This window comes from Erpetoichthys calabaricus, chromosome 5 (genome assembly GCF_900747795.2).
Source record: "Erpetoichthys calabaricus chromosome 5, fErpCal1.3, whole genome shotgun sequence".
Taxonomy (NCBI): Eukaryota; Metazoa; Chordata; class Cladistia; order Polypteriformes; family Polypteridae; genus Erpetoichthys; species Erpetoichthys calabaricus.
This window is the reverse complement of record NC_041398.2, coordinates 211,507,714-211,525,596: the sequence shown is the minus strand read 5'-3', so window position 1 is coordinate 211,525,596 and position 17,883 is coordinate 211,507,714. Positions and strand designations below refer to the sequence as shown.

The 17,883-nt window shown below is 36.5% G+C and overlaps 1 protein-coding gene across 1 annotated transcript in view; it reads left to right on the top strand.

Annotated features, from left to right (window-relative positions):
- paip1 (poly(A) binding protein interacting protein 1) overlaps positions 1-17,883 on the top strand; it is a 44,796-nt gene that overhangs the window by 13,161 nt on the left and 13,752 nt on the right. The window contains exon 4 of the mRNA XM_028802487.2: positions 10,156-10,268. Within this exon, the coding sequence (XP_028658320.1) occupies positions 10,156-10,268 (113 nt within the window). The remainder of the gene's footprint in view (positions 1-10,155; positions 10,269-17,883) is intronic.

The following is a 17,883-nucleotide window of genomic DNA, read 5'->3' as shown; positions in this document are numbered from 1 at the left end:
CTGAAAGGGTATAGTAAGAAAAGCAGACACAGGAATCATTGTGCCCTTTAGAGGGTTATCAATCTTGATATGAGCAGTTTGAGACAAGAAAACGCTCGATTTTTCCACATTCTTCAATAAGGTGCTAAAGCATGTCTTAAGTTGAATTCTTCTTTGGCACTACTGAGTAAGACACTGTTTAGAGATGAGCACATGTGATGCAATTTTGCTGCGGTGGAACTATGTGATAAAATGGATTGTGGCACCATCTGCATGACTAATGTAATACAGAGTAAAGCTGTTGCTATTGTCTACGTGTAAAGTATATGTATGCAGTGCTTGCTTGTGAGTCAAAATCAAATTAATTTCGTCATTAGCAAGGTATTCTGGTATATGCCTTCAAAATGCTGCTGTCTTTATAACACTACACATTTCATTTTCAGGTTACTGAGTCAATAGTAGATGATGGTTACGCAAGGAACTGTGACACATGCATCAGTAATAAAAGGCTACCTGCCATTTAGATTAATCTTTTCTTCCTTTTTTATCTTGTAGAAGTAATTCATTCATTTACATTTTTATGTTGGTAGCTACAGTCTTAATTCAACTGTATTCCTATTATATTAGTAATCTAGCATATATTAGGAGTATTATTTTTGCCCACTCCCAAATTAAAATACTAATATGGACCTTTACTAACACTTAACTGTTTCTACAAACATTTCCTGTTATGTGATCTAATAGTATGCAAAACATTGAATTGATCATAGATCAATATAAGCTACCGGTACTATAACTTCATTACTCTAGGAGTTTCTGTCCCTTTCTAAGTGCAATAAATTGAACAATTTTAAATAGTGTTCTGTATTTTTTTAAATTATTATATCAGTGTAGCAGAAGATATTACTTTTCATATTATTAATTAGGTTGTTATAAAGAGAACAGAAAAATTGAGAGTTGAGCATACAATGCAGACTTAATTTTTATTGACACCTGTTGAAAGTGGGGAAAAGGAAAAAAAGAAGATGTAGTTTCTCCTTGGGCTGCTCACATGGCTGGGCCAGTTTAAACTGATGGTCATTTTGATGTCTTTTGGGATATATCCAGGAGAATGGAAGGGTTGGGGTCTATAGAAGGTCAAAGGTGGGTTCAGAGGAGAACTTTTGAGTCATTGGCCTTCCAGTTGTAGAAACAAAAGGCAAACACATGAGCTGCAGTTCAACCTCCAAATTGTTCCCCAGTGTTCCCTTTAAATCTGCCCCCCTAAGCCTTGCATCTATCTCCTGTATACAAGAGCTATAAATTTTACTTTTTATAGTATGCTAATGATAAAGGATCACAATCATTCTCTCAATTTATCATATATAAAATTTGATTTGCTAGCAGTATCCACAGTACCAGCAATTTTAAAAAAATAGCATAATCAGCATTTTATCTGTACCGCTAACTATTCTACTATATCTTCTAGTAGTGCTTCAGTTTTGCATTTTTCCTGTTTATTCTTTCTGATCATATGTGGACTCTGGAATGTTGGATCTTACCTTTGTATGGGCAAGGGCAAGATGAAGTAGGGTAGAATGGGATTGGGGAGAGCTGTTTTGAGCTTTTTTTTTCACTTAACCACATATGGTAGCTATTTTGAGATATTACTATATGTACAGTTTGTCATTTGAAAGTAAAAGAAATTAGGACAAAATATGACACTTTTGTAAAACTTTAAAAGTATATAAAAGATATGACAAATGCCTATATTATAAATAAATTAGTTCTAAAAACTAAACAAGTGATACTATAACTTGGTTTGTGGAAGTCAGGTTTAGCCTTCTTACTTGAAATTCATTTAAATTTTAAAGGGAGAATGGACTGGACAGGTATTTCTCTCTAACCATGGCAACAAGAATAAAGGAGTGGAAATACAAATTTTTAATATGATCTCCTTTGTGGCATCTGAAATAACCACAAACTCTAAAAGGTGTTATATTAGTTTGAAAAATTAACAATACTAATTTAATCTTGGGTAACATATATTGATTTAAGTAGGATGAAAGGAACTGTACACCTAATATTCTCTGTCTAACTCAGTATGTACCATATCAAATTTATAAAATGAGATTTCAGATCTTTTTCTTCAATCACAGCTACACTATTGCATATTCATTCACAAATTTTACAAATCATCAAGGACCCCCTAGGTTTCCCCTCCCATATACAAGACCATATTCTTTTGTGTTCACAAGAATTACTTATGAACTCTTTGAAATTGCATCAGTTTTTTTTTTTTTTTGGCCTAATGCTTTGAGACTCGCCAGTATGAGAAAATCCCCACACATGATAAGCTGTTCGACTTCTCTTGATGTCTAATTATGCAAGATATTGAGCTCCCCCCTCCACCTCATTTTTGTCCCTCTAGAACAAAAAAAGCCCTCAATTTTAGGCCATTTTTGATATTTTGTGCGAGAAATTACACTCTTATGATAAGGTGTACATCAATCGGTGTATTAAAAAAAAAAAAATGATTAGAATGTCATGAAATTCTGCATGCCATATCAGCCAACCTTAGGGATTCATCTGCTAATAGAAAACAAGGAGTTACCCATTTTTTAAAAGTTTTGTGCAAAGGAGTATCAATAATATAGATGTGTAATGTCATTTTATGCAATGTTGAGGTTGCTAATCACGAATATAATATTTTTGATACATTACAAGTGGTCCTTACATCTTAGGAACCACTCCCAAAAGGTTAAAAATGACACATTTCAAACATGGACATGTGGATTATAGTTTTAGACTATGTCAAGGTCAGTGATTACAAATATGATGTTATTTTTGATCCTGTACTAGGGATTTAGCCCCCTATGGACCTCAATCAGTGGGTGACAAATTACACATTTCTATTACAATTAAGAATATTCAGACTTTAAACATTTAAATTGAAGAACATATTTTATCTGATTCAGCTATTATTGTTTATTATCTACTAAAGTAAATCAGTACATTTTATTTAAATACTCAAATTAGGTTGGCATACAGTAATTTAGACTTTTTTCCTGTAAGTGCATCATAGTTATTCAGGAATCAACTACTTTTTAAATTTATAACCACTTGCTTCCCTCTTTCAAATCTAGTACCTATGAAGTAACTGTTAATCATGCTCCACTTAGTTAATACTAATTTAACTTGCAACTGATGACCTAGACCATTAATACAAGTAGTTGAGAAATTTATCAATTTACTTACCCAAACATGTATGGCATGTAAGCTATCTCTGGAGAATTTTTCTTTATCTCTCTTGAAAATTCTAAAATTACATTTGAGATGATAGCCTCTTTTGTTTTACTCAAAAATAAACTGCAAACTTTTTGGACTACTGCATTTTTTTAGTACAGTAATCTCCAATAATAACAAATACACACAATCACCCAGTAAGCTCTACAAAGAGACCAGCATTGCATAAGGAATGCCCAGCAAGCACATATGAAAAAGTTAAATTGCAACTGCATGTGTCATTTTATGCAATTGTGGACACAATATAGAAAGAAATAACATTAAAATGAACTACCTAAAACCTCATCATAGAATCTAAAGAAATCAACTTTTTGCCTAAAACATATTACTCTGCTCCTACGAACAAAACAAAAACCTTTTAGAATGCTCATTCAATATTCCAATTTCTTTACTAAAATTGTGTTAAGATATTGTCAAAAGTGCTAGCAATTAGAACAGAGAAAGTGCATCACCACGTTTTGACTCCTGATGTTTTTACTTTGAAGTGCTGTGCTTGCTTTATGCTGGTTATACAGGAACCCATGTCATGCAGATATTATCACCTTTGTCTCATCCAACCACAGACCACTCTTCCAAAAGGCATGGGAATCATCCGTGTGCTCCCTAGCAAATAAGAAATAAGCATTTATTTTTTTGTTGATTAGCATTGTTTTACACCTTTAATCTCCAATTAAGCCAATTTTTGCCCAGTGTTTTTTTTGATTGTACAGTCTTGAAAACTGGCTTTAGCTAAGGCCACAGGGAAAGGAAAATAATCAAATCTTCAGAGATTTAAAACAGACCTACCTGCTTTACTTACTGAGTTGCAAATGTACGTGTTATGAGACCAGGGAAAATATCAGAAATCAAACCGTTCTGGCTTCGCTAACATAGAGTGGGAAAATTCTGACCTCTTTCCTGTATGCTTTATATTTTACACCATTCACCACTAATTATTGTTGACTTTGCAGAAATAGTGTATCAGCACTCACTTGATGGTATAACAACGAAGGAAATATTTTCACAGCAGTGCACCTCTACATATTTCTGCAACAACATTGAAAATAGGACCTTTCAATCAGAATTTCAGATAATTAATGAAAGCTGGCTACCAATAAAATATATCCGTATCAAATTTATGGAGACTGTGTAATTCCTATCAAAATTGTACATTGTTACATTTCTCTTAAACGAGGGCTATTCCAACTAGTTTTGAGCGGAGGCCAGATTATTGGGATGATGCCAGTCGAGGCACAATATATTTTGTTCTCAAGAAACGAAAAAGCAGAACTTGTCTTTCCATAGTTTTAGTTGCCATTGTAATTGCAAAGGGGTTAAATCACCAGAAATTACATAAGAGGATTTGGGTACCAAAACAGTTTTGTATTTACAGTCTCGAATTCAATTCACCTTCTCAACAGTAAAGTAACCTTTTCAAACAAGGAACAAGCAAACAATTCATTCAACCTCTTTTATTTTATAGATTTGTCAACTACATATCCCTCAGTGCATGAATCAAAACATAAGAATCAATAGCACTTTATGAAGACAAAGTGATTTCCATTTTTAAATGGCATCACACATCCTTACATGCATTTTTCACTCTTTTATCAAAGAACCTATATCATGTTTGTTTTTGCTGCATTATTAATAAGGAAAATTACCTTTTTCCAATTTAACAATATTAGTGAAGTTACGGTCATAAGTTGTCCGCGCATTGCATAGGTGGCAGTACTGGTGCTGGCTAGTGAAGGATGAAGGATGCACATGTATTTATCTTAGTGGCATTTAAATGTGAAAATGTCGACTTGCATATATATGTTGAGCAGCACAATGTAAGGATAAACAGTGTAAGGCTCCTGGAATGAGGAAATTTCTCCTGGATGATTTTCTTTGGTCCAGAATTTTTCAGACCCAGTCAGCTACAAAAAGTAAAACAAATATCAAGTGATGACTAAATATCAATAAGTCCCAGTTGTAAAGTTGCCTCATCTGCTGTCATACTAGTGTCTAGTGTAATGCAAACTCTATTATTAATTTGTACCAATGAAGTGTGGGCAAACTGCAATGTAGAAAAATAAAAGTACTTTGCCAGAGCATAAATCAGCAGAAAAGGGTTCCGCATTTTTTTTAAATGCATGGAATTTATCAACAAGATGAGCGACAGGTTTATCTCTGCCCTGCAGTTACATAATAAGGTAAATCAAGTAATAGATAATATCACTCTAAAAACAATCAATTACGGTAAATGTATCGCTTTGCGTTACAGTCCTGCTTTTTCCCATTTGTAATTAATGGGAAAGGCCAGTATTTCCTCCCTAGGTTTGCAAAATTGTTTCAAGGCATTTCCTATGTTAAGTGGCCTAATCTCATTATGGACAAGCAAATCATTATTCTCTGATGACATGTCAGTCAATAACTGACGGAAAAGACAGTGTTGTAAACTTGAAGTACAACAAATGAAGTTAATAATTACCATGACAGAGTCCATGATTGTTTTTAACTCGCTGTTAAATTTTGTACACAGACCGATTTAGTGAATAAGACAATGCAGCCATCTCCGTTGCGGATCCATGGATGCTAGAAAGGTAATGTCGCCTACCCAATCTAGTAGAATACACTATCTGTTACTGTCTTAATTCCAACCCATTTTCAAGGAATTATCTCACCAGTTGTGTGCCCCTTCAAAGGAATTATAGTCGAGGTATATCCTCCTGAAACCATTTTCCATCAAAGAATCTAACATAGGGGCACAACTGTGCCACACCACTGCTGTTGATTGATTCATCCACTGTGAGGGACAATACATCCACCTTTCTCAGTCTGTTCAAAAGAGTCCCAAAAACCTCCAATGCAGGAACTCCCCCTTCCCTATACCTGTTGTATCTGACGATAGAATTTTCTAAATTGAATCCATGATGCTATTTAGTGTTTTCTCATCGGTAATTACTTGTTCAACTGATGCAAGCACGCATTCCTTGACTGTCTCTACGTCTATAAATGATCTTCTTAGCTAATATTCAAGCTGCTCGTAGTAAGGCTCATTGCAAGCCAGAAACAGAATGGTACATTGTTGCTCATAGCACAATGCTAGCTCTCTAACTTTCTGGGGGTGAACATCAGAGCCCAGTGGAAATCTTATGTCAAAGTTAGGGTGGGAAATGTTTCATTCCCTTAAGTTAAACTCGTTCATCACAGACAAGCTCTCATTGCACAGTTCACACACGGGCTTTGTTCCAGTTGGAACAAACATGTACCTTTCTGACAACTCAGTGTTACACTGTCTGTTTTCTGTGTGAATGTACCTATTTTTTCATGTAGAAAGTGACATATTTTCAGTGGAACCATACAGCTGTGGCAAATGTGGATAAAATGTGTGGGAAATGAAAGAAAAGAATTATTTGCAGTAGCTTGCATTAGCCATTATGTTTAGAGTATGTCTGCTGTTGACACAGATAGGGTGGGACAAACTGAAATAACAGACTCATTTTATTTGTCCGATAATTTGGATGTTTTTTGTAGATACTTAATTTTCAAATAAATGACAGGAACCAATCAAAGAGCCAATAAAAATGAACAGGGCCACTATTTGAATAGCTCTGTCTTGGGCCATCCTAGGGGTACCTGAATCAGAACTGTTAGCATTGGGTCTTAAGTTTTGAAAATGTCCCAATCTCCGACCTAATTGGAATGTAATTTTTACTTATCTTACAAATGTGGAATTACAATAATCCTCTAATTATCCTTCTGAGTAATTTGTGACGGGCATCAACTGGTAATTGACTGGGGTAACTTACTGTAGATATTATAGCTGTCTCATTGTCTTATCTTACTCAACTGGAAGAATGCTAACCCATCCTCCATAACGCTGTAGGACAAGGATGTTTTATGTTTAATTTGAAAGCTTTGGATTAGCCATCCAAAATTTCTTAGGGATTTGGTAGATATTTAACTTTGCCCTTAATTAATTCTTGTACCTTTATTAAAACTTTAGGCTGCTACAGAATCTTTCAGTGATTTCCTTATATTATTATTATTAGAATTTTTTTTAACCCGCAGTGGGGTGCAGGGCAAGGCTGTCAGATTGATCTGAATAAACAGTAGTATTGTATACCTGACAGACTTGCAACTTATCCCTTGTGATGCACTTTTCTCACAAAAAAATTATTAAAAAATAAATATTTTGATTCACAAGCCAGTGCAGATTTTTGTTATTTATAATTAGGTGATCATATGCGTCTATTCCCAGTAACTCAAAGGAAACCCACACAGACATGGGAGACGCATGCAGCAGCTGCTAGTAAACAAAACCTCTAGAATTTTTTTTTTTATTATTATTATTAATATTTTCTGGTTTGTTCATTTTTGCAGATTTAAGTTTTTTTTGTTTAAGAAGAAAAAGTTAAAATAAGCCCTGTAAATGCAAAATATAGTGTTTCACCCAGTATTTGTGGGTAACATTTATTGGTGAGTGGGGGGCATGAAGTAACTGTAGTAATTAATAATGAAAAAAAATACATATAATTTAATTGAAAATGTACATACATTTAATTGAAAATTTCAAATTACCATAAAGCATAATCACAAAAAGGAATACAGTTGAGGCCAGAAGTTTACATGCACCTTGGTTATAAAATTTCAAACTCATAATTCTCCGCCATCATGTGTTATGTCAATTAGTGCATCTACTTAATTTCCAGAAAGGTTTTTCTCCAAATTGACTCCCCAGGATGAACAAAGTTAGTTTCGAAATGCTCAACAGCATCCATTACGTTTACTTTGAAATACCATTTTGATATATCTGAACAATATTCATTTATTTGTTTAACATATCATTTGTTTGGCTATTATTTGTCCTGTGAGTCTGTATTCTTGTTTTTATGTTTCTGCTGCTGTATGCATCTGAATTTCCCCTTGGGATTAATAGTTTATCTAATGTAATCTAATCAGGAAACATTACACCAAACATAAAAAAGGCTACAGTACAGTTTACAAGGACAAAGATATAGCCTCAATGAGGTGTTCTTTAATCACCTGAGGGAAGGCAGCATCATGTTGTGGGGATGTTTTTGCTGAGAAAATGAGTGGTGCAAAATGAAGATGGAACATTATCTGGAAATTCTAAAGCAACACCTCAAGACATCAGCAGAAAGCTAAAGCTTGGTAGCAAACAAGTATTTCAACAGGACAGTGACCCCAAGCTTACTTCCAAGGTGGTAGTGGAATGGCTTGCAGACAATGAAGTGGCAGTATTGGGTGGCCATCACAAAGGCCTGACCTGAGTCCTAAGGGAAATTGGTGAATTGAACTGAAGAAATGTGTCTGAGCAAAGAGGCCCATGAACTTTACAGAATCACCCCAGTTCTATCAGGAGGAAATGGACCATAATTTCAGAAAAATATTGTGAGAATTTTGTGGAAGGTTATCCTAAGTGTTTGCTTCAGATTAAGCAATTTAATGGCAACGCGCCACATACTAATTTGGTGTATATAAACATCTGACACAACGAAAATCTGACATGCTGAAATAAATCTCGTAATCATCACTTTGGAGAAAAACTCTTATGGAAATTAAGCAGATAAACTAATTGACTTAACACATGAATTGTTTGGTAACCTATGTGCCAAGTAAAAAAGTTTTAAAGTTTTTAGGAACATTGTATGCATACTGACGACCTCAACTGTACATATAAACTGTACATAGAAAGTTAAATCACGTTCTAAAAGGCACATCCACAAAAAAGCACACATTTTTATTTGAATCATATTTTCTAACTTGTTAATATAAGTAAGAAGTCAGAACACTGTTGTTTACTTTCCAATATCTTAGATTTTTAAAAAAGCTTGAGAGCTGTGGGAATGCATTTCCTTTTGGGGTGAGGGGTGATTATTGTCGAAACACAGTGTCAAATTTACATCTCGAAACCACTCGCTAGTTCTACACAAAAGGCACATCACAAACATTTAAGGACTGCTGATGCTAAAATCTCACCACTCCTATGTCACTGGAGCTCTCAATGCAAGTGAATTACAGTGTGTGACTAAGTACAATATTATTTTCACACTGATTCCAAGGCTCACATTGCATTTCGTAAGATGAGGGTGTTTTTGGCAACCATTTGATATAAAGAACACCTGAATGTGAACATGCAAATCGTGAAAGAAAAAAAAAACATGCAGTTTGCAGTGTGTTTCCCTTTGAAAATGTATAGTGATTTGTATAAATAAATTTAATTTGCTTTAAGATTGCATTGATAGGCCTATGGATTATTTGGCAGCCTACCCACTAATTTCAATCATGGTGTAATACTGCAATATCAGTAAACTGAAAATGATTTCATTATTATAACTCATTTGTGCTTAATGACTTTTTTAATTACTTGATATTAATAATTTGCATGTGAATAGGCACTTTTATAATGATGGTTTTGCATGAATAATAATGCATAATCACTGTATTATTAATGCTTAAAGGCAAACATAATTAAAATCTGGAAATAACATGAGTCTGAAAATAGATGAATAAACATATTTTCCACAAATATGGTTTAAAAAGCCCACCATTCATTTTCCTAACCTGTTTAGTCCATATAGAGGGCCAAATAAGTAAAGTTAATTATCTGAAAATAAGGGAATACAAAGCAATTTTTTATTTTCTTAGCTTAAGTAAGCATCAGTAATGGGTGCTTTGGAACACAGTTGTAGCTTATTATCACTGTATTACTGTTGTCCATCACTTTTTTTATTTAATACTTTTTTGTGTCAGGACTTTGGCACTTTCACTGAAGTAGACTCTTCTAACAATTGGAGACACATTTTTACCTTTAGTGTCTTGATTACTGTCTTGATTTTTGGAGGTTTTTTTATAAATATCATTCTAGGTAAAGTAAAAACTATTCTCTTCTGATTTCAGTCAACGTCTGTCGCAAACTTCTCCTACACAGGAGCACGGCTTTGCAATCACTTATCTCATCATGTAACTATGGTTCTTCCAAGTGGCAACTTTCGAAGCATCCTCCTGGAAAGGTTTGTGCATGTTTTACTAAATGTTTGTAGTGGCTTGGCAGTCATTGTTTTTATGAGCATGGATGTAAATTATCATGATAACACTGAAACAAATAAACTACTGAAATGCTCTAATGCCATGCCAACATAACTGTAGTTTATATTCTATAGTTAATGTGTAGTAGTAATTCTAAGATTAAGATGTTTGTGAAAAATTGTACTTGTGTATATTGTAATTTTTTTATCAAAAAGTAAACATAGTAATCCACATATTCTTTGCAGTGTGCGTGTGCATGTGTATATAGATAGATGTATTTTTTATTATATATACTTTATTAATCCCCAAGGTATATGTGTCTGTTTGTGTGTGTCTGTATTTATGTATATAAACTAAAGACCTGTGTGTGAAGGGAGCAGTCCACTCTGCTCAAGCTCAACCACAGTGACGGGAGTTGGCATGAATTCTACAGAAGATGTAGAAGTTTATACAAGTGTGACTTGCACTTGGTGAGATGACGCATGCATGCACTTTTAAATTTTTTCTGCACTTTCATGTACCTCACATCTCATTCAACCCAAGAAGACAAACTGAGCTTTGTGGTACAGTAATGTTGTACGTACACACATCAAGCTACCATACGTTTGCCTGAGACAGGTTCCAACCTGTCCCTCTGAATTTGTGCCGCAGCAGTAATCGACTACACGTCTGTCTCGGGCAAGACACGACCTGTCCTGGCCCGCTAAGCTGCGCCTCTGCAGGTTTACCAATATAGTAAAACTGCTAGGGTGTTTTCAGGTTGTTTTTTGTCCCGAAGACCACACGCAGCTAGTAATATTAAAAATATATCTAAAATAAAATATTGTAACCGGCAGCTGGGCCACCTCCGTAAGGGAAGGACTTGGGGAAGGAGCTTGCATGAGGCAATACTTTCCCCAGGATGACAGAGGGCAGCCCCCCGGCTTGCTACAGTGCCACAGAGCTGGGGAAGCTCAAACCTGCTGGGGCCTGTGGCCACCACCAGGGGGCGTGTGGAGAACAGCTGAGCCCTCCTGTGCAGTGCAGCCAGAAGGTGATCACGGAACAGCTGGAGCACTTCCGGGTGCTCTATAAAAGGTGACAGCCATAGATGTATATAGGTAGACGCCACATTCACTGTGTTGCCTAGTCGACACGATACGTCAGTGCATCCGCCATATTGCGAGTGGCAAAAGTGCCATTTAAACAAATACAGGTAGACGTGGAATCCGGGTTTTCAGATGAAAAAACAATAACGTTTAAAACAGTATCGTTTACATACAACAGATTTTGGCGAATCTTTTAAATGCAATTATTTATATCCATTTATACACTAATAATGGCAATTATTAAATAATAATAATAATTATTATTATTAAATAATTCCTCCCATGTACAGTTAGGTCCATAAATATTTGGACAGAGACAACTTTTTTCTAATTTTGGTTCTGTACATTGCCACAATGAATTTTAAATGAAACAACTCAGATGCAGTTGAAGTGCAGACTTTCAGCTTTAATTCAGTGGGGTGAACAAAACGATTGCATAAAAATGTGAGGCAACTAAAGCATTTTTTTAACACAATCCTTTCATTTCAGGGGCTCAAAAGTAATTGGACAAATTAAATAACTGGAAATAAAATGTTCATTTCTAATAATTGGTTGAAAACCCTTTGCTGGCAATGACAGCCTGAAATCTTGAACTCATGGACATCACCAGATGCTGGGTTTCCTCCTTTTTAATGCTCTGCCAGGCCTTTACTGCAGCGGCTTTCGGTTGCTGTTTGTTTGTGGGCCTTTCTGTCTGAAGTTTAGTCTTCAACAAGTGAAATGCATGCTCAATTGGGTTAAGATCAGGTGACTGACTTGGCCATTCAAGAATTTTCCACTTCTTTGCTTTAATAAACTCCTGGGTTGCTTTGGCTGTATGTTTTGGGTCATTGTCCATCTGTATCATGAAACGCCGCCCAATCAATTTGACTGCATTTAGCTGGATTTGAGCAGACAGGTCTCTGAACACCTCAGAATTCATTTGGTTGCTTCTGTCCAGTGTCACATCATCAATAAACACTAGTGTCCCAGTGCCACTGGCAGCCATGCACGCCCAAGCCATCACACTGCCTCCACCGTGTTTTACAGATGATGTGGTATGCTTTGGATAACGAGCTGTTCCACGCCTTCTCCATACTTTTTTCTTGCCATCATTCTGGTAGAGGTTGATCTTGGTTTCATCTGTCCAAAGAATGTTTTCCAGAACTGTGCTGGCTTTTTTAGATGTTCTTTAGCAAAGTCCAATCTAGCCTTTCTATTCTTGAGGCTTATGAGTGGCTTGCACCTTGTATTGCACCTTCTGTATTTACTTTCATGCAGTGTTCTCTTTATGGTAGAATTGGATATCGATATGCCTACCCCCTGGAGAGTGTTGTTCACTTGGTTGGCTGTTGTGAAGGGGTTTCTCTTCACCATGGAAATGATTCTGCAATCATCCACCACTGTTGTCTTCCGTGGACGTCCAGGTCTTTTTGCATTGCTGAGTTCACCAGTGCTTGCTTTCTTTCTCAGGATGTACCAAACTGTAGATTTTGTCACTCGTAATATTGTAGCAATTTCTCGGATGCGTTTTTTCTGTTTTCGCAGCTTGCGGATGGCTTCTTTCACCTGCATGGAGAACTCCTTTGCCTGCAAGTTGTCTGTTCACAGCAAATCTTCCACATGCAAGCACCACACCTCAAATCAACTCCAGAGCTTTTATCTGCTTAATTGATAATGACATCATGACGGACTTGCCCACACCTGCCCATGAAATAGTCTTTGAGTCAATTGTCCAATTACTTTTGAGCCCCTGAAATGAAGGGATTGTGTTAAAAAAATGCTTTAGTTGCATCACATTTTTATGCAATCGTTTTGTTCACCCCACTGAATTAAAGCTGAAAGTCTGCACTTCAACTGCATCTGAGTTGTTTCATTTAAAATAAATTGTGGTAATGTACAGAACCAAAATTTGAAAAAAGATGTCTCTGTCCAAATATTTATGGACCTAACTGTAAGTAACATTTCTCGGACTGCCTTCTTCCATCTCCAAAACATTTCTAGACTTTGTCCTGTTCTTACGCAAAACAGTACTGAAGTATTGGCTAATGCCCTAGTCACCTCACGTATAGATTTCTGTAATGCTGTTCTATCTGGTATCCCACAAAAACTTATCCATCGCTTACAACGTCTTCAAAATTCTGCTGCCAGGATAATAACCTGCTGTTCTAAATCCACTGAACATATTACCTATTCTCTCTCAACTTCACTGGCTCTCTGTTAACTACAGAATACAATATAAAATACCACTCTTAACATTTAAAGCTCCCCCCTACCTCACTGATCTCCTACAGACTGACACTCCTCTCGCTCACTCAGATCCTCATCTGCAGCTCTACTTTCTGTACCAAACATCAAACTCAGTTCTATGGGAGCTCGAGCGTCTCTCATAGTGCTCCTCAACTCTGGAATTCTCTTCCCTGTCATATACGTCAGCTCGATTCAATAACACATTTTAAAAGTACCCTCAAAACTTATCTTTTCAAACTGGCATACCAGTTGTGAGTTTTGCACTGTCACTGCCAGTTATCTTTGTTTGCTAGTTATTGCTTTTTCATATATAATTCTGTTGTTTTAATTTTACTAATGTTGTTTAATTTTATTGTAAGGTGACCTTGAGTGCTAAGAAAGGCACCTATTAAATAAAATGTATTATTATTATTATTATTATTATTAATTATCAGCTACTTTGAGCACCTTGACTGTACCCTCAGAAGGAATCATCAAACCTCCTTTATTTTTTAATGTGAGCAAGTGGTAGCTTTGATGATATGATGCCGGTAGAGCATCTGTTGCCAAACTAGCACGGCACACATCACAGGACAGCTTTCTCAAAATCCCGTCTAAGGGCTACCTCCCACTGCTTCCTGAGGTGGATTTCTTTGGGAAACCTTCAAAGTTTGAGAAATGTTAACAGCTAACAACAATCTACATAGCTAGTGACTAAATACGTTTAGCCAAAACGTTGTTTGGAGGCTCACTTGAGCACATAAATGCATAGCTTTGCTAGCTTAGCCTGGCGTAGCTAAAGTTAAGATTATAAAACGGGATTTTCTAATGGCCAAATATAACCAAAACAATTGTTCAGCTTTACCTATGAAATGTAATCCCCCAGGATTTGGTTTAGACCGTACAGCGGTTTGTACGATCCCAACCAGCACATGCGTGAGGCATCTTTATCCGTTACTTCACTCCACAGCAGTGCCACTCGCAATATGGTGGCGACATTGACGTACGATGCTGCTGGTCATTCTATGTCTATGGGGACAGCTGCCACAACTCAGGAGCCAAAGTTGGGAGGAAGGAAGACTGAGCTTGCTGGGAGAGGAGTGGAGGCAGCTAAGAAACAAAGAAAGAGGAAGAAGGGACTGAGTATTATGTGCTGGTGTTTATATACTGTGCTGTGGGGAGCACAAACGGTGTGTTGTGTGGCAAAGTTGTGTCTGCCTGACTGTGTCGGGTTAGGGCAGCTGTACTAGGAGTTTCACAATAAATAAATATATATACTGTATACATATATATATAATATTTTATACACACATACACATTCTCAAAGACACATACGATAGGTTAACTGGAAAGTCTTTTTCCAAACCAGTGTATGAACAGCTTTCCCTAGATCTTTCCATAGATCCAACATCTTTCCCTAGATGCTATTGATGATTTATGTTGTGCTGCAGAATTTTTACCACCTTGGCATACAATCATCCATTTTAGTAAACTTGATACACTCAATGAATACTATTATTAATTATGTTGGTTTAAAAAATATAATGTACATCTTGATTTTGTTATAAAAGTCAATACTTACTCAGTAACAGATATAAAAAAAGGTTTTGTTAAGGTAGTTTAACAGAAAGCAAACAAAATCCTATGCCAGCTTTTATTTACATGACCTAACATGGTTAAAAGGGCAAAATGTATTAAATTGATGAGTTAGAATACACTAGTTCAAGCTAAACATACAAAACACAGTGACAAAAATCATCTTTCTTTTTACCTATATTAAATTTTGCAAATACTATGTAGATCACGGTCATATTCCATCTATATGTCCATTTTCAGAAGATGCATCTGGGTTAGCTCTTTATCACCAGTAATATTCTGTGCCTGCTGCTGGGTCTGCTGCTGCATAAGCGGCATTAATATTGTAGTTTGTAAAATTTCTATACTGGAATAAAAAAAAAAAAACAAGTAAAAATACACACATCTAAACCTGTTCATTTGTACAGTGCAAAAAATACTGTGTACAAAAGTTGAATATAGTGTTGAAGAAGGGATACCTATTGTGGCCCACCAACTATGAAGCTTGGAATTAGAGCTGAATCATGTCAGAAATGGACTGATAATACTTGATGCATAAAAATAAAAGCAACAGAAAGATAAATTAATGTAAACGTTTCTGTATAAATAATTTAAAAAAACTTAGAGGGACATACAAGGGGCGCAGTGGGTAGCGCTGCTGCCTCGCAGTGGGGAGACCTGGGGGACCTGGGTTCACTTCCCGGGTCCTCCCTGCGTGGAGTTTGCATGTTCTCCCCGTGTCTGCGTGGGTTTCCTCCGGGCGCTCCGGTTTCCTCCCACAATCCAAAGACATGCTGGTTAGGTGGATTGGCGATTCTAAATTGGCCCTAGTGTGTGCTTGGTGTGTGGGTGTGTTTGTGTGTGTCCTGCGGTGGGTTGGCACCCTGCCCGGGATTGGTTCCTGCCTTGCGCCCTGTGTTGGCTGGGATTGGCTCCAGCAGACCCCCGTGACCCTGTGTTCGGGTTCAGCGTGTTGGAAAATGGATGGATGGATGGATGGGACATACAAAGGCAGAACCTGAAGCTAAGACAAACATTGGATAATTTTCGGCATTTAGCTTATGTTGACAATGTATATGAACGCACAGGTGTGTGTAATGAGAAAGGTTGTCTTTAAATGCTTTCCTTCCCTTAATGTTGTGCATTATGCAAGTAAGAATTTTTAGATCCTGTATTTTACTGCAGATAAGCATGTCTTTTACAAAATTATTAAGCAGTTGATTCTTCTTGATGAACATAAATAGGAATAATAAGAAACAAAAGATGTGTTTATCTCTGTATATATAAAATCCAGAATCTGTCTGTCTCTCTGTATGTCTGTCCGCTTTTCACAAGAGAACTACTTAACAGATTTAGATCGGGTTTTTTTCTATAATTTGCTTGAACATTCTGGCTGATTTTGCGACTTCTCTCATTACGCTATGTATCGTAGTTCGCTTATTTGCTCGAATCCAAGAAAGATGTAGCAGGCTGAGGGGAGGGGTGCGGGGCCCTCCTCACTCACTCGCCAGCCTTGGGGCATTTGTTACCTCTGCTTAGCTAGTGAACGAGAGAACTAGTTAACGGATTTAGATCGGGTTTTTTTCTATAATTTGCTTGAACATTCTGGTTAATTTTGCGACTTCTCTCATCGTGCTAAGAATCATAATTCACTTGCAGGAATGATATATTCGCGCTAACCCGAGACAGAGGCTGCGGGCCAAGGGGAGTGGGAAGCGTGACATCAGGATTAGGGAGCCGGCCAGGGCCCTACTCACTGTCCTGTTTCACTCCCAAGCGGTGGAGCCACGGGGGATGGCTAGTATTGAATAAAAAGCAAGGAAAATAGTGTTACTAATAAATATGAGTGAATGTTTTGACCAAGCTGCCAAAATGGTTACCAAGAGAGTGCAGATAGTTTTCACTTACCTCGTAATGCTAAATGAGGGAAAACAACCTGACAAACATTGCATGATAAAAGGTTATGAAGAAGAAAGGATTATGGAGTTAAAAATTATTCCACAAATGAGAAAAAAACGTCAAAGGCAGAATCTGTGTGTGATCCTATTAAGGTTTAATGGGTTGTAAAGATTTATTCTTTTATTTGAATTTGTATTTTTAATTTTCTGATTTTGAGTATTAATTAAATAGCTAGGAAATGAGTTAAATCACATTATTTTATATGTAGTGTTGTAAAATGTTAAGTTATGCTATTTTTGCTGAGTTTTAAAATATGAGAAAAATTTCAACCATTAATCTAATGTAGGTGAAGTTTTTTTGGTGTTTCATATAGTGGGAGTGGACATTAACGATGGCATTTCATTAAATGATCAGCAGAGTTGTAGGCTAATGACTGTGGTGCACAGGGGATATTGAGCTAATGTAGGCAAACCAACCTTGCCTATTTCTGCCCAGATAAAATTGATACCAAAGTGCTACAGAAATGTTGTTGTAGCACTTTGCACCTTCCATTGCAAATCACAGTACCCAACTGCTTTTTCAAAGAGATAGAAGTCACTTGGGGGTTGTGCCCTTGGCATGCAGAAATACCTCTATGTTGACTTTGTTTAGAGATGTGCTGCCATTTTCAAAGTGATTCTCAGTAGATCACATTCAATAACGTGCTGGCCTTAAACATAATAACTTATAGTTCAGTGTATTAATAACTATGCCTATTCAGGCAAGTTGTTCAAACTCCTATGAATAGGCTGTTATTTCACTTTTTAAAAGTGTCCTTGTACATTGATTC